This window comes from Taeniopygia guttata, chromosome 30 (genome assembly GCF_048771995.1).
Source record: "Taeniopygia guttata chromosome 30, bTaeGut7.mat, whole genome shotgun sequence".
Taxonomy (NCBI): Eukaryota; Metazoa; Chordata; class Aves; order Passeriformes; family Estrildidae; genus Taeniopygia; species Taeniopygia guttata.
Window position 1 is genome coordinate 1,235,070 of NC_133055.1, and position 25,181 is coordinate 1,260,250.

General features: G+C 51.1%; 1 protein-coding gene across 1 annotated transcript; it reads right to left on the minus strand.

The window, feature by feature from the left end:
* Position 1: 1 nt before the first annotated feature.
* Positions 2–25,174, minus strand: PPAN (peter pan homolog). The gene is made up of 13 exons (XM_072919914.1): positions 25,142–25,174; positions 20,365–20,535; positions 19,133–19,234; positions 18,455–18,505; positions 14,832–15,002; positions 13,818–13,894; positions 11,502–11,609; positions 9,178–9,301; positions 7,067–7,145; positions 5,305–5,434; positions 3,154–3,380; positions 858–1,353; positions 2–785 (listed from the first exon to the last, which is right to left on the minus strand). Exons 1-13 carry the CDS (start codon positions 25,157–25,159, stop codon positions 527–529), a joined length of 2,013 nt encoding a protein of 670 aa, XP_072776015.1. The 5' UTR covers positions 25,160–25,174; the 3' UTR covers positions 2–526.
* Positions 25,175–25,181: the final 7 nt, after the last annotated feature.

Sequence of the window (25,181 nt, forward strand, 5' to 3'; positions counted from 1 at the left end):
GTTCCTGGTCTGGATCCAACTTTATTCCTGCTCCTCCCAGCGGGGGAGGGGCCACAATTCCCAAATTTCCAACCCGGAATTCCGGCCACGACATCTCCTTGGAAGTTCCTGAAATTCCCACTGAGGATTTCTGGGGCTTCCCCCCGATTTTTGGGATATTTTTCCCCCCATTTTTAAGGTGTTTTTCCCATTTTTGAGGGTTTTTCCCCCCCTTTTTTTTCGATTTTCCCGTTTTTTTGGGGTGCTCCCAGCTGGATTTGGGGGATCCCAAAATTCTTCTGGAAATCCCCAAAATCCCCTTGGAAATCCCAAAATTCCCCTTGGGGATCCCAAAATTCTTCTGGAAATCCCCAAAATCCCCCTTTTGGAAATCCCAAAATTCCCCTTGGGGATCCCAAAGTTCTTCTGGAAATTCCCAAAATTCCTCAGGACCCCAAAATCCACCCCAGGGACCCCAAATTCCCCATCCCGGTGGGATCAGGGGGATCCCAAATTCCCAAATTTTAATTTTTTTTCTTCCCCCCTCTCAATTTTTCCTTTTTTTGGCCCGTCCCGGCCGTGGGAAATTTGGGATTTTTTGGGGTGTCAGGAGCTTCCCACGGCGGGATTTGGGATTTTTGGGATTTCCCGGATGGGATTTGGGATTTTTGGGATTTCCCGGATGGGGTTTGGGATTTTTGGGATTTCCCGGGTGGGATTTGGGGTTTTTGGGGCGGGATTGGGGGTTTTTGGGATGTCCTGGGTGAAATTTGGAGGTTCCAGGTTGGGATTTTGGGGTTTCCTGTTGGGATTTGGGGGTTCCTGGGTGGGATTTTGGGGTTCCCCGTTGGGATTTGGGGGTTCCAGGTTTCCTGGGGTGGGATTTGGGGTTTTTAGGGTGTCCTGGGTGGGATTTTGGGGTTCCAGGTGTGGATTTTGGGGTTCCAGGTGTGGATTTTGGGGTTCCTGGGTGGGATTTTGGGGTTCCCCGTTGGGATTTTGGGGTTCCAGGTGTGGATTTTGGGGTTCCAGGTGTGGATTTTGGGGCTCCTGGGTGGGATTTTGGGTTTCCCCGTTGGGATTTTGGAGTTCCCGGGTGGGATTTTTGGGTTCCTGGGTGGGATTTTGGGGTTTCCCGTTGGGATTTTGGGGTTCCTGGGTGGGATTTTGGGGTTCCTGGGTGGGATTTTGGGGCTCCTGGGTGGGATTTTGGGGTTCCAGGATGGGATTTTGGGATTCCAGGGTGGGATTTTGGGGTTCCAGGTGTGGATTTTGGGGTTCCAGGTGTGGATTTTGGGCTCCTCCTCCGTCGTTTCCGGGCTCGGGGCGCGGCCGAGGGGCTTCGCTTCCTCTTGGCGTGACCAGGGAACAAATCTGGGGGAAAAAGAGGGAAAAATGGGAATTTAGAGGGGAAAAATGGGAATTTAGAGGGGAAAAACTGGGATTTGGAGGGAAAAAAATTAATTCAGGGACGGAAAATTGGGATTTAGGAGAATAAAAATGGGATTTGCGGGGAAAAAATTGGAATTTCTGGGAAAAAGTTGGGATTTAGGGGGAATGAATTGGGATTTGGGTGGAAAAATGGAATTTTAGGCACAGATAATTGGGATTTCTGGGAAAAAGTTGGGATTTGAGGGGAACAAATTGGGATTAAGGGAAAAAATAGGATTTGGGTGGAAAAATGGAGTTCTAGGCATAGAAAATTGGGATTTAGGAGAAAAAAAAATGGTATTTGGGGGGAAAAATGGAATTTTAGGAATAGAAAATTGGGTTTTGGGGGGAAGAAATTTGGATTTGAGGGTAAAAAGTCGGGATTTGGGGGGAAATGTCAGGATTTGAGGGGAAAAATTCGGGATTTGGGTGCCAGGACGGCCCCGGAAGTGTCAGAGCGTTTACTTGGATCCCAAATCACGGAAATTCAGGAATTTTTATCATCAGCCACTTCCGGGGAGGGAAAAATCACCTGGAAATTCCCAAACTCGCCAGAAACAACCAAAATTTCCCTTTATGTCCCCCAAACCTCACCTGGAAACCCCAAAATTCACCAGGAACAACCCAAAATTCACCTGAAACTCCCAAAATTCCCCTTTATTCCCCCCAAAACTCACCTGGATCCCCCAAAATTTCCCTTTATCCCCCTCAAACCTCACCTGGATCCCGCCCAAACCTCACCTGGACCCCCCCCAGTCTCACCTGGACCCCCAAAAACTCAGCTGGAAAACCCAAAACTCACCTGAACACCCCAAAACTCACCTGGACCCCCCCCAAAACTCACCTGGAAAACCCAAAACTCACCTGAACACCCCAAAACTCACCTGGATCCTCCCCAAATCCCCCTTTACACCCCCAAACCTCACCTGAACACCCCAAATCTCACCTGGATCCCCCCAAACCTCACCTGGCCCCCCCAAACCTCACCTGGCCCCCCCCAAACCTCACCTGGCCCCCCCCAAACCTCACCTGGACCCCCCCAGATCTCACCTGGACCCCCCCAAATCTCACCTGGAGCCCCCCAAACCTCACCTGGACCACCCCAAACCTCACGTGAACACCCCAAACCTCACCTGGCCCCCCCAAACTCACCTGAACACCCCAAACCTCACCTGAACACCCCAAACCTCACCTGGACCCCCCAAACCTCACCTGGACCCCCAAAAACTCACCTGGAAAACCCAAAACTCACCTGAACACCCCAAAACTCACCTGGACCCCCCCAAACCTCACCTGGACCCCCCCAAACTCACCTGAACACCCCAGACCTCACCTGGATCCCGCCCAAACCTCACCTGGACCCCCAAAAACTCACCTGGCCCCCCCAAACTCACCTGACCCCCCCAAACCTCACCTGGATCCCCCAAAATTTCCTTTTATCCCCCTCAAACCTCACCTGGATCCCGCCCAAACCTCACCTGGACCCCCCCCCCCAGTCTCACCTGGACCCCCAAAAACTCACCTGGAAAACCCAAACCTCACCTGACCCCCCCAAAACTCACCTGGAGCCCCCCAAACCTCACCTGAACACCCCAAACCTCACCTGAACACCCCAAACCTCACCTGGAGCCCCCCAAATCTCACCTGGCCCCCCCAAATCTCACCTGGCCCCCCCCAAATCTCACCTGGCCCCCCCAAATCTCACCTGGCCCCCCCAAACCTCACCTGGCCCCCCAAACTCACCTGTGTCGGGCTCCTCCCCCAGCTCCTGTCTGTAATATTCGGCCTCGTCCTCGTCCGACGGCTCCGCCTCACCTGCCTCAGGTGCGCCGGGGTCCTCGGCGTCACTGTCACCTGCTGGGCCACCACCTGGGCCACCACCTGCGCCACCACCTGGGCCACCACCTGGGCCACCACCTGCGCCACCTGTGCCACCTGCGGCCCGGCGCATCCCGGCCAGGCTGCGCTCCCTGGGGACACACAGGTGGGACAGGGGGGACAGGTGAGGGACAGGTGGGACAGGTGAGGGACAGATGGGACAGGTGAGGGACAGATGGGACAGGTGAGGGGACACCTGAGGATGGATCTGGCCAGGCTGCCCCACCTGGGGGAGCTTCACCTGTGTGACCTCACCGGTGTGACCCCCCCCCCCACCGTGACCTCACCTGTGTGACCTCACCTGTGAGCCCCCTGCCCTCACCTGTGTGACCCCCCCCTGCCCTCACCTGTGTGACCTCACCTGTGTGACCTCACCTGTGTGACCTCCCCCATCTTCACCTGTGTGATGTCACCTGTGTGACCCCACCTGTGACCTCACCGGTGTGACCTCACCGGTGTGACCTCACCTGTGTGACGTCACCTGTGTGACCCCCCCATGACCTCACCTGTGTGACCTCACCTGTGTGACCTCACCTGTGTGACCCCCCGTGACCTCACCTGTGTGACCTCACCTGTGACCTCACCTGTGTGACCTCACCTGTGTGACCTCACCTGTGTGACCCCACCTGTGTGACCCCCATGACCTCACCTGTGTGACTTCACCTGTGACCTCACCTGTGTGACCCCCCTGCCCTCACCTGTGTGACCCCCCCTGTGTGACGTCACCTGTGTGACCTCACCTGTGTGACCCCTATGACCTCACCTGTGTGACCTCACCTGTGTCACCTCATCTGTGTGACCCCTATGACCTCACCTGTGTGACCTCCCCCATCCTCACCTCTGTCAACTCTTTATCTGGGAGGTCCCTGCCACCCTCACCTGTCCCTGGCACACCTGTCCCTGGCACACCTGTCCCTGGCACACCTGAGGCCCTGGCACACCTGAGGCCCTGGCACACCTGTCCTGGCACACCTGAGCTCCTGGCACACCTGTACTGGCACACCTGAGTCCCCGGCACACCTGTGCACACCTGAGTCCCTGGCACACCTGAGGCCCTGGCACACCTGAGTTCCTGGCACACCTGTGCACACCTGAGCTCCTGGCACACCTGAGTCCCTGGCACACCTGTCCTGGCACACCTGTCCCACCTGTCCTCACCTGTGCACACCTGTCACACCTGCCCTCACCTGTGCACACCTGTCCTGGCACACCTGAGTCCCTGGCACACCTGTCCTGGCACACCTGTGCACACCTGTCCCACCTGCCCTCACCTGTGCACACCTGTCCCTGGCACACCTGAGTCCCTGGCACACCTGAGTCCCTGGCACACCTGTCCTGGCACACCTGTGCACACCTGAGCTCCTGGCACACCTGTCCTGGCACACCTGAGTCCCTGTCCCACCTGTCCTGGCACACCTGTGCACACCTGTCCCACCTGCCCTCACCTGTGCACACCTGAGCTCCTGGCACACCTGTCCTGGCACACCTGTGCACACCTGAGCTCCTGGCACACCCGAGTCCCTGGCACACCTGTGCACACCTGAGCTCCTGGCACACCCGAGTCCCTGGCACACCTGTGCACACCTGAGCTCCTGGCACACCCGAGTCCCTGGCACACCTGTGCACACCTGAGCTCCTGGCACACCTGAGTCCCTGGCACACCTGTCCTGGCACACCTGTGCACACCTGAGCTCCTGGCACACCCGAGTCCCTGGCACACCTGTGCACACCTGAGCTCCTGGCACACCCGAGTCCCTGGCACACCTGTGCACACCTGAGCTCCTGGCACACCTGAGTCCCTGGCACACCTGTCCTGGCACACCTGTGCACACCTGAGCTCCTGGCACACCTGAGCTCCTGGCACACCTGAGCTCCTGGCACACCTGAGTCCCTGTCCCACCTGTCCCCCCGCCCTCACCTGTGCACACCTAAGCTCCTGGCACACCTGAGTCCCTGGCACACCTGTCCTGGCACACCTGTCCTGTCCCACCTGTCCCACCTGTCCCCCGCCCTCACCTGTGCTGTTCGCGCTGCCGCCGTTTCCGCTGCAGGTTCTGCTCCTGCTCCCGGCGCCGCTCCGCCCTCACCTGCAGCCGCTGCTCCCGGCGGGCCTGCAGCACCTGCAGCTCCTGCTCACCTTTGGGGGCTGGAAAACACACCTGTCACACACCTGGGCACACCTGGGCACACCTGTCACACACCTGTCACACACCTGCAGCACCTGCAGCTCCTGCTCACCTTTGGGGGCTGGAAAACACACCTGTCACACACCTGGGCACACCTGAGATACACCTGTCACACACCTGGGCACACCTGAGATACACCTGGGATACACCTGGGCACACCTGAGATACACCTGCAGCACCTGCAGCTCCTGCTCACCTTTGGGGGCTGGAAAACACACCTGTCACACTCCTGATATACACCTGGGCACACCTGGGCACACCTGAGATACACCTGTGACACACCTGAGATACACCTGTGACACGCCTGCAGCACCTGCAGCTCCTGCTCACCTTTGGGGGCTGGAAAGCACACCTGTCACACACCTGAGATACACCTGAGATACACCTGAGATACACCTGGGAACACCTGAGATACACCTGAGCACACCTGTCACACACCTGCAGCTCCTGCTCACCTTTGGGGGCTGGAAAACGCACCTGTCACACACCTGGGCACACCTGGGCACACCTGAGATACACCTGGGAACACCTGAGATACACCTGGGCACACCTGCAGCTCCGCCTCGCCCTTGGGGGCTGCAGAACACACCTGTGACACACCTGTGACGCACCTGGGCACAGGTGAGATCCCTCTCACACTGTCTCAGGTGTGTCCCAGGTATGTCCCAGGTGTGTCCCAGGTGTGTCCCAGGTGTGTCCCTCACCTGCCCAGGTGTGTCTCAGGTGTGTCACTCACCCAGCCCGTGGTACAGGACGTTGCCCTGGCCCAGGTGTGTCCCTCACCTGTCCCAGGTGTGTCCCAGGTGTGTCCCTCACCTGTCCCCAGGTGTGTCCCTCACCTGTCCAGGTGTGTCCCAGGTGTGTCACTCACCCAGCCCGTGGTACAGGACGTTGCCCTGGCCCGGGTGTGTCCCTCACCTGTCCCCAGATGTGCCCCTCACCTGCCCAGGTGTGTCCCTCACCTGTCCCCAGGTGTGTCCCTCACCTGTCCCCAGATGTGCCCCTCACCTGCCCAGGTGTGTCCCTCACCTGCCCAGGTGTGTCACTCACCCAGCCCGTGGTAGAAGTGGTAGAGGACATTGCCCTGGCCCAGGTGTGTCCCAGGTGTTTCCCTCACCTGTCCAGGTGTGTCCCAGGTGTGTCCCTCACCTGCCCAGGTGTTTCCCTCACCTGTCCAGGTGTGTCCCAGGTGTGTCCCTCACCTGTCCCAGGTGTGTCTCAGGTGTGTCACTCACCCAGCCCGTGGTACAGGACGTTGCCCTGGCCCAGGTGTGTCCCAGGTGTGTCCCTCACCTGTCCCCAGGTGTGTCCCAGGTGTGTCCCAGGTGTGTCCCTCACCTGTCCCCAGGTGTGTCCCAGGTGTGTCCCAGGTGTGTCCCAGGTGTTTCCCTCACCTGTCCAGGTGTGTCCCAGGTGTGTCCCTCACCTGTCCCAGGTGTGTCCCAGGTGTGTCCCTCACCTGTCTCAGGTGTGTCACTCACCCAGCCCGTGGTACAGGACGTTGCCCTGGCCCAGGTGTGTCCCAGGTATGTCCCAGGTGTGTCCCTCACCTGCCCAGGTGTGTCCCTCACCTGTCCAGGTGTGTCACTCACCCAGCCCGTGGTACAGGACGTTGCCTTGGCCCAGCCCCTCCTCCACCTTCAGCAGCTGCAGCGTCAGACGGGGCCCGATCTGGGACAGGTGAGATGGGACAGGTGAGACAGTGTCCCCTCAGTGTCCCCAATGTCCCCAATGTCCCCAATGTCCCCAATGTCCCCAATGTCCCCCCAATGTCCCCAATGTCCCCCCAATGTCCCCAATCCCCCCAATGTCCCCCCAATGTCCCCCCAATGTCCCCAATGTCCCCAATGTCCCCCCAATGTCCCCAATGTCCCCAATGTCCCCAATGTCCCCCCAATGTCCCCAATGTCCCCAATGTCCCCCCAATGTCCCCAATGTCCCCAATGTCCCCAATGTCCCCCCAATGTCCCCAATGTCCCCAATGTCCCCAATGTCCCCATGTCCCCAATCCCCCCAATGTCCCCCCAATGTCCCCAATGTCCCCCCAATGTCCCCAATCCCCCCAATGTCCCCCCAATGTCCCCTATGTCCCCAATGTCCCCAATGTCCCCAATCCCCCAATGTCCCCAATGTCCCCAATGTCCCCAATGTCCCCAATCCCCCCAATGTCCCCAATGTCCCCAATGTCCCCCCAATGTCCCCAATGTCCCCCCAATGTCCCCAATGTCCCCAATGTCCCCAATGTCCCCAATGTCCCCCAATGTCCCCAATGTCCCCAATCCCCCCAATGTCCCCAATGTCCCCAATGTCCCCCAATGTCCCCAATGTCCCCAATGTCCCCAATCCCCCCAATGTCCCCAATGTCCCCAATCCCCCCAATGTCCCCAATGTCCCCAATGTCCCCCCAATGTCCCCAATGTCCCCAATGTCCCCAATGTCCCCAATGTCCCCAATGTCCCCAATGATGTCCCCAATGTCCCCCCAATGTCCCCAATGTCCCCCCAATCCCCCCAATGTCCCCCCAATATCCCCAATGTCCCCAATGTCCCCAATGTCCCCCCAATGTCCCCAATGTCCCCAATGTCCCCAATGTCCCCAATGTCCCCCCAATGTCCCCAATCCCCCCAATGTCCCCAATGTCCCCTATGTCCCCAATGTCCCCCCAATGTCCCCAATGTCCCCAGTGATGTCCCCAATGTCCCCGATGTCCCCAATCCCCCAATGTCCCCAATGTCCCCAATGTCCCCCCAATGTCCCCAATGTCCCCAATGTCCCCAATGTCCCCAATGTCCCCCCAATGTCCCCAATGTCCCCAATGTCCCCAATGTCCCCAATGCCCCCAATGTCCCCCATGTCCCCAATCCCCCCAATGTCCCCAATGCCCCCAATGTCCCCCCAATGTCCCCAATGTCCCCAATGTCCCCAATGTCCCCAATGTCCCAAATCCCCCCAATGTCCCCAATGTCCCCAGTGTCCCCAATGTCCCCAATCCCCCCAATCCCCCCAATCCCCCCAATGTCCCCAATGTCCCCAATCCCCCCAATGTCCCCAATGTCCCCCCAATGTCCCCAATGTCCCCCCAATCCCCCCAATGTCCCCCCAATATCCCCAATGTCCCCAATGTCCCCAATGTCCCCCCAATGTCCCCAATGTCCCCAATGTCCCCAATGTCCCCAATGTCCCCCCAATGTCCCCAATCCCCCCAATGTCCCCAATGTCCCCTATGTCCCCAATGTCCCCCCAATGTCCCCAATGTCCCCAGTGATGTCCCCAATGTCCCCGATGTCCCCAATCCCCCAATGTCCCCAATGTCCCCAATGTCCCCCCAATGTCCCCAATGTCCCCAATGTCCCCAATGTCCCCAATGTCCCCCCAATGTCCCCAATGTCCCCAATGTCCCCAATGTCCCCAATGCCCCCAATGTCCCCCATGTCCCCAATCCCCCCAATGTCCCCAATGCCCCCAATGTCCCCCCAATGTCCCCAATGTCCCCAATGTCCCCAATGTCCCCAATGTCCCAAATCCCCCCAATGTCCCCAATGTCCCCAGTGTCCCCAATGTCCCCAATCCCCCCAATCCCCCCAATCCCCCCAATGTCCCCAATGTCCCCAATCCCCCCAATGTCCCCAATGTCCCCCCAATGTCCCCAATGTCCCCAATGCCCCCAATGCCCCCAATGTCCCCGATGTCCCCTCAGTGTCACCTCGGTCAGCCTCACGGCGCTCTGTTGTGCTGCGCTGTTGCCGCGCCCGGCGCAGTTCTGCGCCAGTTCCAGAACGTTCTGGGGCCCGTCCGGCTCCGCCTCACTCTCGGACAGGGGAGCGTCCCTGAGGGGACACCGAGGGGACACAGGTGACACAGGGACACAGGGACAGGGGACACGGAGGTGACACAGGGACAGAGAGGTGACACAGGGACAGGGACACAGGGACAGGCCACATCTCTGGAGATGTCCCCACGTCTCATGTCCCCTGTCCCCTCCAGCACCCCCAGGTACCCCAGCAGGGCCACCCCTGTGTCCCCAAGGTGTCCCCAAATGTCCCTGTGATGTTCCCAACGTGTCCCCAATGTCCCCATGATGTCCCCAAAGTGTCCCCAAGGTGTCCCCAAATGTCCCTGTGATGTCCCCAGTGTCCCCAAGGTGTCCCCAAGGTGTCCCCAAGGTGTCCCAAATGTCCCCAGATGTCCCCAAATGTCCCCAGTGTTCCACCCCCTGAGGAGCTGGCTGATGTCCCCAATGTCCCGAAATGTCCCTGATGTCCCCAAATGTCCCCAGATGTCTCTGTGATGTCCCCCAGATGTCCCCAAGGTGTCCCCAAATGTCCCCAGATGTCCCCAATGTCCCCAAATGTCCCCAGTGTCCCACCCCAGGAGCAGCTGGCTGATGTCCCCAATGTCCCCAAGGTCTCTGTGATGACCCCAGTGCCCCCAAGGTGTCCCCAGATGTCCCCAAATGTCCCCAGATGTCTCTGTGATGTTCCCAAATGTCCCAAATGTCCCCCAAATGTCCCCAATGTCCCACCCCATCAGCAGCTGGCTGATGTCCCCAATGTCCCGAAATGTCCCCGATGTCCCCAAATGTCCCCAACGTGTCCCCAATGTCCCCATGATGTCCCCAAATGTCCCCGATGTCCCCAAATGTCCCCAGTGTCCCACCCCATGAGGAGCTGGCTGATGTCCCCAATGTCCCGAAATGTCCCCGATGTCCCCAAATGTCCCCAACGTGTCCCCAAATGTCCCTGTGATGTCCCCAAGGTGTCCCCGATGTCCCCAAGATCCCCAAGGTGTCCCTGATGTCCCCAAGGTGTCCCCGATGTCCCCAAATGTCCCCAGTGTGCCACCCCATGAGCAGCTGCCTGACATCCCCAATGTCCCCAAGGTGTCCCCAATGTCCTCAAGGTATCCCCAAATGTCTCTGTGATGTTCCCAAATGTCCCCATGATGTCCCCAAGGTGTCCCCGATGTCCCCAAATGTCCCTGTGATGTCCCCAGTGTCCCCAAATGTCCCTGTGATGTCCCCAAGGTGTCCCAAATATCCCCAAGGTGTCCCCAATGTCCCCAGTGTCCCACCCCAGGAGCAGCTGGCTGATGTCCCTGATGTCCCCAATGTCCCCAAGGTGTCCCTGATGTCCCCAAGGTGTCCCCAAGGTGTCCCCAATGTCCCCATGATGTCCCCAAATGTCCCCAATGTCCCACCCCAGGAGCAGCTGGCTGATGTCCCCAATGTCCCGAAATGTCCCCAATGTCCCACCCCAGGAGCAGCTGGCTGATGTCCCCAATGTCCCGAAATGTCCCCAGATGTCCCAGATGTCCCCAACGTGTCCCCAAATGTCCCTGTGATGTCCCCAGTGTCCCCGATGTCCTCAAGGTATCCCCAAATGTCCCCAAATGTCCCTGTGATGTCCCCAATGTCCCCAAGGTGTCCCCGATGTCCCCAAGGTGTCCCCAGATGTCCCCAAATGTCCCCTGTGTCCCACCCCAGGAGCAGCTGCCTGACATCCCCAATGTCCCCGATGTCCCCAAATGTCCCCAACGTGTCCCCAAATGTCCCTGTGATGTCCCCAAGGTGTCCCCGATGTCCCCAAGGTGTCCCCAAATGTCCCCAAGGTGTCCCCAAGGTGTCCCAGATGTCCCCAAATGTAACCCCAGATGTCTCTGTGATGTTCCCAAATGTCCCCCAAATGTCCCCAGATGTCCCCAAATGTCCCCAGTGTCCCACCCCATGAGCAGCTGGCTGATGTCCCCAATGTCCCAAAATGTCCCCGATGTCCCCAAATGTCCCCAAGGTGTCCTCAAATGTCCCCAAATGTCCCTTTGATGTCTCCAATGTCCCCAAGGTGTCCCCAAATGTCCCTGTGATGTCCCCAATGTCCCCAGATGTCCCCAAATGTCCCCAGTGTCCCCCGTGTCCCACCCCAGGAGCAGCTGGCTGATGTCCCCGATGTCCCCAAGGTCTCTGTGATGACCCCAGTGCCCCCAATGTCCCCCAATGTCCCCCAATGTCCCCAAATGTCCCCCGTGTCCCACCCCAGGAGCAGCTGGCTGATGTCGTCCATCCGGGCCAAGTTCGGGAATTTCTCCTGGAGAATTTTCCGGATCCCCCGACTGAGCCCCACGGGCACCACCTGGACACTGCTGGGATGGGGGAAAAACACGGGAATTTGGGAAAAATTCATGGAAAAATGGGAAAAAAATAACGGGAAAACAGGGAAAAATCATGGAAAAAGAAGGGAAAAATCATGGGGAAAAAAATGGGGGAAATCATAGAAAAACCAGAAAAAAAATGGGAATGTGGGAAGGGGGAACCACCTGGACACTGCTGGGATGGGGGAAAAAAACAGGAATTTGGGAAAAATTCATGGAAAAATGGGAAAAAAATAACGGAAAAACGGGGAAAAATCATGGAAAAAGAAGGGAAAAATCATGGGGAAAAAAATGGGGGAAATCATAGAAAAACCAGAAAAAAAATGGGAATGTGGGAAGGAGGAACCACCTGGACACTGCTGGGATGGGGGAAAAACGGGAATTTGGGAAAAATTCATGGAAAAATGGGGAAAAAAACCCGGAAAAAACGGGGGAAAATCATGGGAAAAGAAGGGAAAAATCATGGGAAAAAAATGGGGGAAATCATGGAAAAACCAGAAAAAAATGGGAATGTGGGAAGGGGGAACCACCTGGACACTGCTGGGATGGGGAAAAACGGGAAAAATCAGGGGAAAATCATGGAAAAATCGTGGAAAATGGGAATGTGGGAATGGGGAACCACCTGGAAAAATCAAGGAAAAATCAGGGGAAATAATGGAAAAAAACGGGAATGTGGGAATTCAGAAAATTGGGAAATTCAGGAATTCAGAAGTTTGGGAATTGAGGACTGGGAATTTGGGAATTCAGGACATTGGGACTTCAGGAATTTGGGAATTCGGGATGTTGAGAATTCAGGGATTTGGGAATTCAGGATTTCAGGACTTTGGGAATTCAGGAATTTGGGAATTCAGGACTTTGGGAATTCAGGAATTTGGGAATTCAGGACTTTGGTAATTCAGGACATTGGGACTTCAGGAATTTGGGAATTTGGGATGTTGGAAATTCAGGGATTTGGGAATTCAGGACTTTGGGAATTCAGGAATTCGGGATGTTGGGAATTTCGGATTTCAGGACTTTGGGAATTCAGGAATTTGGGAATTCAGGACTTCAGGACTTAGGGAATTCAAGACTTTGGAAATTTGGGAATTCAGGAATTCAGGATGTTGGGAATTCAGGAATGTGGGAATGTGAGAATTCAGGATTTTGGGAATTCAGGATTTTGGGAATTCAGGATTTTGGTAATTCAGGAATTCGGGATTTTGGGAATTCAGGAATTTGGGAATTCAGGAATTCGGGATTTTGGGAATTCAGGAATTTGGGAATTCAGGAATTCGGGATGTTGGGAATTCAGGAATGTGGGAATGTGAGAATTCAGGATTTTGGTAATTCAGGAATTCGGGATTTTGGGAATTCAGGAATTCGGGATTTTGGGAATTCAGGAATTTGGGATTTTGGGAATTCAGGAATTTGGGAATTTGGGAATTCAGGAATTTGGGATTTTGGGAATTCAGGAATTTGGGAATTCAGGAATTCGGGATTTTGGGAATTCAGGAATTTGGGAATTTGGGAATTCAGGATTTTGGTAATTCAGGATTTCAGGACTTTGGGAATTCAGGAATTTGGGAATTCAGGACTTTGGTAATTCAGGACATTGGGACTTCAGGAATTTGGGAATTTGGGATGTTGGAAATTCAGGACTTTGGGAATTCAGGAATTCAGGATGTTGGGAATTTCGGATTTCAGGACTTTGGGAATTCAGGAATTTGGGAATTCAGGACTTCAGGACTTTGGGAATTCAAGACTTTGGAAATTTGGGAATTCAGGAATTCGCGATGTTGGGAATTCAGGAATGTGGGAATGTGAGAATTCAGGATTTTGGGAATTCAGGAATTTGGGATTTTGGGAATTCAGGAATTTGGGAATTCAGGACTTTGGTAATTCAGGACATTGGGACTTCAGGAATTTGGGAATTCGGGAATTTGGGAATTCGGGAATTTGGGAATTCAGGAATTTGGTAATTCAGGAATTCGGGATTTTGGGAATTCGGGAATTTGGGAATTCGGGAATTTGGGAATTCGGGATTTTGGGAATTCAGGAATTTGGTAATTCAGGAATTCGGGATTTTGGGAATTCGGGAATTTGGGAATTCGGGATTTTGGGAATTCAGGAATTTGGGAATTCAGGAATTCGGGATTTTGGGAATTCAGGAATTCGGGAATTCGGGAATTCGGGAATTCGGGAATTGGGCCTGTCCCTCACTAGTGGCGGAATTCCAGGCGCTGCGCGTCGGCGTCGTGGGAGATCAGCAAACAGCGGCGGATGGAATTCAGATTGACCTGCGGGAAAATCCCAAAAATCCCAAAACAAATCCCAAAAATCCCAAAAATTATCCCCCAAATCCCTGCTCCCAGCTCCCAAATCCCAGCTCCCAAATTCCCAAATAATTCCTGGACAATTCCCAGATAATTCCTGGTAAAATTCCGTGATAATTCCCTGATAATTTCCAGATTCAATCCCTGAACAATTCCCAAATAATTCCAGGATAATTCCCAGATAATCCCCAAATAAACCCCAAATAACTCCTGAATAAATCCCAAATAATTCCCCAATAATTCCTGGATATTTCCCAGATAATTCTCGGATAAATCCAAAAAAAAAAATCCTGAATAAATCCCAAATAATTCCTGAATAATTCCCGGATACTTCCCAAATAATTCCAAGATAATTCCTAGATAATTCCCAGATGATTCCGGCTAAAATTCCAAAATAATTCCCAGATAATCCCTGAATAAATCTCAAAAAAAAAAATCCTGAATAATTCCCAAATAATTCCCAGGTAATTCCTGGACAACTCCCAGTTAATTCCCATAAAATTCCAGCTAAAATTCCGGATAAAACTCCAGGATAATTCCGAGATAATTTCCAAATAATCCCCGAATAAATCCCAAACAACCCCTGAATAAATCGCAAATAATTCCCGAATAAATCCCAAATAATTCCTGAATATTTCCCGGATATTTCCCAAATAATTCCAAGATAATTCCTAGATAATTCCCAGATAATTCCGGCTAAAATTCCAAGATAAAACTCCAGGAAAATTCCGAAATAATTTCCAGATAATCCCCGAATAAATCCCAAACAACCCCTGAATAAATCGCAAATAATTCCCGAATAAATCCCAAATAATTCCTGAATATTTCTCCGCTAATCCCGGATATTTCCCGGCTAACTCCAGGCTGAAATCCCGGGATTTTCTGGGAATTCCCAGCTGACCTTGTGGACGTTGAGGGCCGGGAACATCCCCTGGAACATCCCGGCCATCAACTTCAGCTGCGGCTGCCGCGCCCCGAAATTGCCCAAAACCAGCAGGGGCGGGTGCCGGAACTGCTGCTCGTGCATGCGGTGCCTGCGGAGCGAGGAGACCACGTCCCGAACCAGGGAATACTGCAAAAACGGGAAAAACGGGAAAAACCAGGATTAAACCCTGAAAAAATCCCATTAAAATAGCCAAAATCCCCATTAAAATAGCCAAAATCCCATTAAAATCCCATAAAACTGCTGCTCGTGCATGCGGTGCCTGCGGAGCGAGGAGACCACATCCCGAACCAGGGAATACTGGAAAAACGGGAAAAACGGGAAAAAACGGGATTAAACCCTGAAAAAATCCCATTAAAATAGCCAAAATCCCATTAAAATAGCCAAAATCCCATTAAAATCCCATAAAACTGCTGCTCGTGCATGCGGTGCCTGCGGAGCGAGGAGACCACGTCCCGGACCAGGGAATACTGGAAAAACGGGAAAAACGGGAAAAAACCCTGAAAAAATCCCATTAACATAGCCAAAATCCCATTAAAATCCCATAAAACTGCTGCTCGTGCATGCGGTGCCTGCGGAGCGAGGAGACCACGTCCCGAACTAAGGAATACTGGAAAAACGGGAAAAACGGGAAAAACCGGGATTAAACCCTGAAAAAATCCCATTAAAATAGCCAAAATCCCATTAAAATAGCCAAAATCCCATTAAAATCCCATAAAACTGCTGCTCGTGCATGCGGTGCCTGCGGAGCGAGGAGACCACGTCCCGAACCAGGGAATACTGGAAAAAATGGGAAAAACGGGAAAAAACGGGATTAAACCCTGAAAAAAATCCCATTAAAATAGCCAAATTCCCATTAAAATAGCCAAAATCCCATTAAAATAGCCAAAATCCCATAAAATCCCCAGAACTGCTGCTCGTGCATGCGGTGCCTGCGGAGCGAGGAGACCACGTCCTGAACTAAGGAATACTGGAAAAAATGGGAAAAATGGGAAAAAACGGGATTAAACCCTGAAAAAATCCCATTAAAATAGCCAAAATCCCATTAAAATAGCCAAAATCCCCATTAAAATAGCCAAATCCCCATTAAAATAGCCAAAATCCCATTAAAATCCCATAAAACTGCTGCTCGTGCATGCGGTGCCGGCGGAGGGAAGAAACCACGTCCTGAACTAAGGAATACTGGAAAAAAATGGGAAAAACGGGAAAAAAACGGGATTAAATCCTGAAAAAATCCCATTAAAATAGCCAAAATCCCCATTAAAATAGCCAAAATCCCCATTAAAATAGCCAAAATCCCATTAAAATCCCATAAAACTGCTGCTCGTGCATGCGGTGCCTGTGGAGGGAAGAAACCACGTCCTGAACCAGGGAATACTGGAAAAATGGGAAAAAACGGGATTAAACCCTGAAAAAATCCCATTAAAATAGCCAAAATCCCATTAAAATAGCCAAAATCCCATTAAAATCCCATAAAACTGCTGCTCGTGCATGCGGTGCCGGCGGAGCGAGGAGACCACGTCCCGGACCAGGGAATACTGGAAAAAACGGGAAAAATGGGAAAAAATGGGAAAAAACGGGATTAAACCCTGAAAAAATCCCATTAAAATAGCCAAAATCCCCATTAAAATAGCCAAAATCCCCATTAAAATAGCCAAAATCCCATTAAAATCCCATAAAACTGCTGCTCGTGCAGGCGGTGCGTGCGGAGCGAGGAGACCACGTCCCGAACCAGGGAATACTGGAAAAAACGGGAAAAATGGGAAAAAACGGGATTAAACCCTGAAAAAATCCCATTAAAATAGCCAAAATCCCCATTAAAATAGCCAAAATCCCATTAAAATAGCCAAAATCCCATTAAAATCCAAAAAAAATCCCATAAAATCCCATAAAATCCCCAGAACTGCTGCTCGTGCAGGTGGTGACGCCACAGTAAGGAGACCATGTCTCAAACTAAGGAATACTGTAAAAAATGGGAAAAATGGGAAAAAACAAGATTAAACCCTGAAAAAATCCCATTAAAATAGCCAAAATCCCCATTAAAATAGCCAAAATCCCATTAAAATCCCATAAAACTGCTGCTCGTGCATGCGGTGCCTGCGGAGCGAGGAGACCACGTCCCGGACCAGGGAATACTGCAAAAATGGGAAAAATGGGAAAAAACGGGATTAAACCCTGAAAAAATCCCATTAAAATAGCCAAAATCCCCATTGAAATAGCCAAAATCCCATTAAAATCCCATAAAACTGCTGCTCGTGCATGCGGTGCCTGCGGAGCGAGGAGACCACGTCCCGGACCAGGGAATACTGGAAAAACGGGAAAAACGGGAAAAAACGGGATTAAACCCTGAAAAAATCCCATTGAAATAGCCAAAATCCCCATTAAAATAGCCAAAATCCCATTAAAATCCCATAAAACTGCTGCTCGTGCAGGTGGTGACGCCGCAGTGAGGAGACCACGTCCCAGACTAAGGAATACTGGAAAAAATGGGAAAAATGGGAAAAAACGAGATTAAACCTTGAAAAAATCCCATTAAAATAGCCAAAATCCCATTAAAATAGCCAAAATCCCCATTAAAATAGCCAAAATCCCATAAAACCCCCAGAACTGCTGCTCGTGCATGCGGTGCCTGCGCAGCGAGGAGACCACGTCCCGAACCAGGGAATACTGCAAAAATGGGAAAAACGGGAAAAAACGGGATTAAACCCTGAAAAAACCCCATTAAAATAGCCAAAATCCCCATTAAAATAGCCAAAATCCCCATTAAAATAGCCAAAATTCCATAAAATCCCATAAAACTGCTGCTCGTGCATGCGGTGCCTGCGGAGGGAAGAAACCACGTCCCGAACCAGAGAATACTGGAAAAACGGGAAAAACGGGAAAAAACGGGATTAAACCCTGAAAAAATCCCATTAAAATAGCCAAAATCCCATTAAAATAGCCAAAATCCCATTAAAACAGCCAAAATCCCATAAAATCCCATAAAACCCCCAGAACTGCTGCTCGTGCAGGTGGTGACGCCGCAATGAGGAGACCACGTCCCAGACTAAGGAATACTGGAAAAAATGGGAAAAATGGGATCAAATCCTGGAAAAACCCCATAAATCCTGTGAAATCCTATTAAAAAATCCCATTAAAATTCCATAAAATCCCATAAAAAATCCCCAGGACTGCTCATGCTGGTGGTGCCTGCACTGTGCCGAGACCACGAAATGGGGGAAAAATGGGAAAAAATGGGATTAAATCCTGAAAAACATCCCGAAAAACCTGTGAAATTCCATAAAAATCTCATAAAATCCCATAAAAATCCCATAAAAACCCCATAAAATCCCAAAATCTGCGCAGTGCCTGCAGAGGGCTGAGACCATATCCGGAACCAGGGAGTGCTGGAAAATGGGAAGAAATGGGATTAAATCCTGAAAATATCCACGAAAACAGCCAAAAACCCAATAAAATCCCATAAAATTCCATAAAATCCCATAAAAATCCCATTAAAATTCCATTAAATCCCATAAAATCCCATAAAATCCCCCAACTGCTGCTCCTGAAATTCCCGAAATTCCCGGAATTCCCGGACGCACCTGAAGCACTTTGAAGGTCAGGGTGGGACCCCCCGGCAGCCGGAAAAGTTTCTGGGAAGGAGAAAAGTGGGAAAATCCCACAAAAAATTCCATTAAAATCCTGGGAAAATCCCAGAAAAATCCCGGGGAAATCCCAGAAAATTCTGGGAAATATCCCAGGAAAAATTCCAGAATTAAACACAGAAAAATCGCAGAAAAAAAATTCTGGAATAATCTCAGGAAAATCCTGGGAAAATCCCAGAAATATTCCAGATAAATCCTGGGAAAATCTCAGGAAAAATCCCAGAAAAAAAAATCCCAGAATAATCCCGTAAAAATCCTGGGAAAATCCCGGAATAATCCCATAAAAATCCTGGAAAAATCCTTGAAAAATCCTGGGGAAACCCCAGAAAAACCCCGGAACAATCCCAGAAAAATCCCATTAAACTCATGGGAAAATCCCGGAATAAACCACAGAAAAATCCCGGATAAATCCTGAGAAAATCCCATAAAAATCCCAAAAAATCCCATAAAAATCCCGGAAAACCCCAAAGCCCGATCCCGGACCCATCAGAGCGTTTACTTTGGGATCAATCACAGAATTTGGGATCAATCATGGGAAATTCTTCATCCCCTGGGTCCGGGCAGGGTCGGGAGCCCCGAATTCCCGGAATTCCCGGGAAATTCCCGAATTCTCACCAGGTTGATCCCGGTCTGGGATTTGCTCAGCGCCAGGAACTGGGAGACGCCCAAGGGCCCGGCCACGGCCACCAGATCCCGCAGGGAATTGCTCCGGCGCACCTGGAAAACCCCAAATCCCCCATCCCAAAATTCCTCAATCCCAAATCCCCGAGATCCCAAAAATCCTGAATCCCAAATCCCTGAATCCCTAATTCCCAAGGTTCCAAAAATCCTGAATCCCAAATGCCTGAATCCCAAAATTCCTGAATCCCGAAATTCCTGAATCCCAAATCTCTGAGATCCCAAATTCCTGGAATCCCAAATCCCTGAGATTCCAAAATTCCTCAATCCCAAATCCCTGAATCCTAAATCCCTGACATCCCAAATCCCTGAGATCCCAAATTCCTGGGATCCCAAATTCTCCGATCCCAAAATTCGTCACTCCCAAATCCCTGAATCCCAAATTCCTGGGATCCCAAATTCTCCGATCCCAAAATTCCTGAATCCCAAAATTCCTGAATCCCAAAAATCCTGAATCCCAAATCTCTGAGATCCCAAATCCCCGACATCCCAAATTCCCTGCTCCTAAAATTCCTGAATCCCAAATCTCTGAGATCCCAAATTCCTCAATCCCAAATCCCTGAATCCCTAATTCCCTGATCCCAAAAATCCTGAATCCCAAATCCCCGAGATCCCAAAAATCCTGAATCCCAAATTCCCCGATCCCAAAATTCATCACTCCCAAATCCCTGAATCCTAAATCCCCGAGATCCCAAATCCCCGAGATCCCAAAAATCCTGAATCCCAAATCTCTGAGATCCCAAATTCCTGGGATCCCAAATTCTCCGATCCCAAAATTCCTCAATCCCAAATCCCTGAATCCTAAATCCCTGACATCCCAAATCCCCGAGATCCCAAATTCCCTACTCCCAAATCCCTGAGATCCCAAATCCCCGACATCCCAAATTCCCTGCTCCTAAAATTCCTGAATCCCAAATCTCTGAGATCCCAAATCCCTGGGATCCCAAATTCTCTGATCCCAAAATTCCTGAATCCCAAAATTCCTGAATCCCAAAAATCCTGAATCCCAAATCCCTGAGATCCCAAATTCCTGGGATCCCAAATCCCCCATCCCAAAATTCCTCAATCCCAAATCCCCAATGTCCCCAGGTGTGTCCCAGGTGTGTCCCAGGTGTCCCCAGGTGTGTCCCAAATGTCCCCAGGTGTCCCCAGGTGTCCCCAGGTGCCACCTGCAGGTTCCGGGCCGTGAAGGGCTCCAGGACCCTCCTCAGGTCTCTGCAGAGGCTCCGGAGGCTCCTCCCGGGGCGGCCGCGCGGGAACACGAAGGAGTGAGGGACGGACCCGAACTGCTGCTGGGAGCGCTGCCGGGCCTGCGCCCGCTGCACCCGCTGGAACCGGCTCTGAGAGAGAGAAATATCCTAAATTATCCTAAATTATCCCAAATTATCCCGAAATTATCCAAAATTATCCCGAAATCCCAGCCCCCACAGCGGGAACACGAAGGAGTGAGGGACGGACCCGAATTCCTGCTGGGAGCGCTGCCGGGCCTGCGCCCGCTGCACCCGCTGGAACCGGCTCTGGGAGAGAAAAACATCCCAAAATATTCCAAATTATCCTAAATTATCCCGAAATTATCCGAAATTATCCCGAAATCCCAGCCCCCACAGCGGGAACACAAAGGAATGAGGGACGGATCCGAATTCCTGCTGGGAGCGCTGCCGGGCCTGCGCCCGCTGCACCCGCTGGAACCGGCTCTGGGCATGGAAAATATCCCAAAATATTCCAAATTATCCCAAAATATCCGAAATTATCCTGAAATTATCCTGAAATTATCCTGAAATCCCAGCCCCCACGGCGGGAACACGAAGGAATGAGGGACGGACCCGAACTGCTGCTGGGAGCGCTGCCGGGCCTGCGCCCGCTGCACCCGCTGGAACCGGCTCTGGGAGAGAAAATATCCTAAATTATCCTAAATTATCCCAAATTATCCTAAATTATCCTGAAATTATCCCAAAATTATCCCGAAATTCCAGCCCCTGTGGCGGGAACACGAAGGAGTGAGGGACGGAGCCGAATTCCTGCTGGGAGCGCTGCCGGGCCTGCGCCCGCTGCACCCGCTGGAACCGGCTCTGGGAGAGAGAAATATCCCAAAATATTCCAAATTATCCTAAATTATCCTAAATTATCCCGAAATTATCCCGAAATTATCCCAAAATCCCAGCCCCCCCAGCGGGAACACGAAGGAGTGAGGGACGGATCCGAATTCCTGCTGGGAGCGCTGCCGGGCCTGCGCCCGCTGCACCCGCTGGAACCGGCTCTGGGGATGGAAAATATCCCAAAATATCCTAAAATATCCCAAAATATTCACTAAAATATCCCAAATTATCCCGAAATTATCCCGAAATCCCAGCCCCCACAGCAGGAACACGAAGGAATGAGGGACAGATCCGAATTCCTGCTGGGAGCGGCTCTGGGCATGGAAAATATCCCAAAATATTCCAAATTATCCCAAATTATCCCGAAATTATCCCGAAATCCCAGCCCCCACAGCAGGAACACGAAGGAGTGAGGGACAGAGCCGAACTGCTGCTGGGAGCGCTGCCGGGCCTGCGCCCGCTGCACCCGCTGGAACCGGCTCTGGGCATGGAAAATATCCCAAATTTATCCTAAATTATCCTAAAATATCCGAAATTATCCCAAATTATCCCGAAATCCCAGCCCCCACAGCAGGAACACACAGGAGTGAGGGACGGAGCCGAACTCCTGCTGGGAGCGGCTCTGGGGATGGAAAAAAATCCCAAAATATCCTAAAATATCCTAGAATATTGCAAAATTATCCCAAAATATTCCTGAATTATCCCGAAATATTCCAAATTATCCCAAAATTATCCCGAAATCCCAGCCCCTGTGGCAGGAACACACAGGAGTGAAGGACGGATCCGAACTCCTGCTGGGAACGGCCCTGGGGATGGAAAATATCCCAAAATATCCTAAAATATCCTAAAATATTCCAAAATTATCCCAAAATATCCGAAATTATCCCAAAATTATCCCGAAATCCCAGCCCCTGTGGCAGGAACACACAGGAGTGAGGGACGGATCCAAATTCCTGCTGGGAGCGGCTCTGGGGATGGAAAAAAATCCTAAAATATCGTAAAATATCCCAAAATTATCCCAAAATATTCCTGAATTATCCCAAAATATTCCTGAATTATCCCAAAATATTCCTGAATTATCCCAAATTATCCCGAAATTATCCCGAAATTATCCCGAAATCCCAGCCCCTGTGGCAGGAACACGAAGGAATGAGGGACGGACCCGAACTGCTGCTGGGAGTGGCTCTGGGGATGGAAAATATCCCAAAAAATCCTAAAATATTTCAAGATTATCCCAAAATATTCCTGAATTATCCCAAATTATCCCAAAATTATCCCGAATTCCCAGCCCCCACAGCAGGAAGACGCAGGAGTGAAGGATGGAGCTGAACTCCTGCTGGGAGCGGCTCTGGGGATGGAAAATATCCCAAAATATCCCAAAATATCCTAAAATATCCTAGAATATTCCAAAATTATCCCAAAATATTCCTGAATTATCCCAAAATATCCGAAATTATCCCGAAATTATCCCGAAATCCCAGCCCCCACAGCAGGAACACACAGGAGTGAAGGATGGAGCTGAACTCCCCTGGGAACAGCCCTGGGGATGGAAAATATCCCAAAATATCCTAAAATATTTCAAGATTATCCCAAAATATTCCTGAATTATCCTAAAATATCCCGAAATTATCCCGAAATTATCCCGAAATCCCAACCCCTGTGGCAGGAACACACAGGAGTGAGGGACGGATCCGAATTCCTGCTGGGAGCGGCTCTGGGGATGGAAAAATATCCCAAAATATCCTAAAATATCCTAAAATATCGTAAAATATTTCAAAATTATCCCAAAATATTCCTGAATTATCCCAAAATATCCGAAATTATCCGAAATTATCCCAAATTATCCCGAAATCCCAGCCCCCACAGCAGGAACACGAAGGAATGAGGGACGGAGCCAAATTCCTGCTGGGAACGGCTCTGGGGATGGAAAAATATCCCAAAATATCCTAAAATATTTCAAAATTATCCCAAAATATTCCAAATTATCCCAAAATATTCCTGAATTATCCCGAAATTATCCCGAAATTATCCCGAAATTATCCCGAAATCCCAGCCCCTGTGGTGGGAACACGAAGGAATGAGGGACGGATCCGAACTCCTGCTGGGAGCGGCTCTGGGGATGGAAAATATCCTAAATTATCCTAAATTATCCTAAAATTATCCTGAAATTATCCGAAATTATCCCGAAATTCCAGCCCCCACAGCGGGAACACGAAGGAATGAGGGACGGACCCGAACTGCTGCTGGGAGCGGCTCTGGGGATGGAAAAATATCCCAAAATATCCTAAAATATTCCAAAATTATCCCCAAATATTCCTGAATTATCCCAAAATATCCTAAATTATCCCAAAATATCCCAAATTATCCCGAAATCCCAGCCCCTGTGGCAGGAACACACAGGAGTGAGGGACGGAGCTGAACTCCTGCTGGGAGCGGCTCTGGGGATGGAAAATATCCCAAAATATCGTAAAATATTCCAAAATTATCCCAAAATATTCCTGAATTATCCCAAAATATCCTAAATTATCCCGAAATTATCCCAAAATCCCAGCCCCTGTGGCAGGAACACGCAGGAGTGAAGGACGGATCCGAATTCCTGCTGGGAGCGGCTCTGGGGATGGAAAATATCCCAAAATATCCTAAAATATCCCAAATTATCCTAAAATATTTCAAAATTATCCCCAAATTGTTCCTAAATTATCCCAAAATACCCGAAATTATCCCAAAATTATCCCGAAATCCCAGCCCCCACGGTGGGAACACGGGACAGATCCGAACTGCTGCTGGGAGCGGCTCTGGGGATGGAAAATATCCCAAAATATCCTAAAATATTCCAAAATTATCCCAAAATATTCCTGAATTATCCCAAAATACCCGAAATTATCCCAAAATATCCGAAATTATCCCGAAATATCCCGGGATTTGGGAACTCCAGGAGCCCAGATCCCAAATTTCCACCCGGAGACCCCAAAATCTCCGGAATTCTGCCACCCTCTGTTCTAAAATTCCCATTTTTTGCTTCAAAACGGGCTGGAAATCCCAAATTTTGGGAGCCAAATTCCCGATTTTCCAAGAAATAGGGAACGGAAACCTGAAATTTTGGGGATTTTGGGAGCCCAGATCCCGATTTTCCCTCTTGGGGGGAGAAAATTCCCGAAATCCCAAAAATTCCAAGACCGCAAAGCCTAAAAAACCCCCAAAATCCTGGAAAAAAACCGAAAATCCTGAGGGAAAAAAAACCCCAAAATTCTGGGAAAAAAACCCAAAAATCCTGGGAAAAAAAATCCTGGAAATAAATCCCCAAAATTTTTGGAAAAACCCAAAAATTCCTGAGGGAACCCCTGGGAAACCCCAAAATTTGGGAACACCGAGACCCCCTCGCCCCGAAAATTCCCAAAATTTGGGGATTTTTCCCCCCCCTCGCAATTCCCAAATTTTGCGATTTTTCCATTCAAAATTCCCAAAATTGGGGATTTTTTCCCCTCAAGATTCCCAAAATTTGGGATTTTTTTTTCCCCTCCCGCCGCTTTTTTCCCCCCTCCCGCCTCATTGCCTCTCCCGCCGTTTTTTCCGCCTTCCCGGGTTTTTTTCCCGTTTTTTCCCGATTTTTTCCCGATTTTTCCCAGTTTTTTTCCCGGTTTTTCCCCGATTTTCCCCTTTTTTTTCCCATTTTTTCCCAGTTTTCCCCGGGTTTTCCCCGGTTTTTTCCCGGTTTTTTCCCCCCTGCCGCCTCATTGTCGCTCCCGCCGCCGCCCTGAGCCCTCCCCCTCCCCGTTTTTCCCGGTTTTTCCCGGTTTTTCCCCGTTTTTCCCAATTTTTCCCGTTTTTTTTCCCGTTTTTCCCCCCCGACCTTCCCGGGCCGCCCCATCCCGGCGCCGCCGCGTGGCCTC

What these genes read in the sequence shown, in the direction of transcription:
- PPAN (XM_072919914.1), bottom strand. An exon ending in CGCCTGGAATTCCGCCACTA is followed by an intron (nt 11,610 to 13,817) that starts GTGAGGGACAGG and finishes CCCCCATCCCAG; the next exon opens with CAGTGTCCAGGTGGTGCCCG. An exon ending in CGTCCTGTACCACGGGCTGG is followed by an intron (nt 5,435 to 7,066) that starts GTGAGTGACACA and finishes TGTGTTTTCCAG; the next exon opens with CCCCCAAAGGTGAGCAGGAG.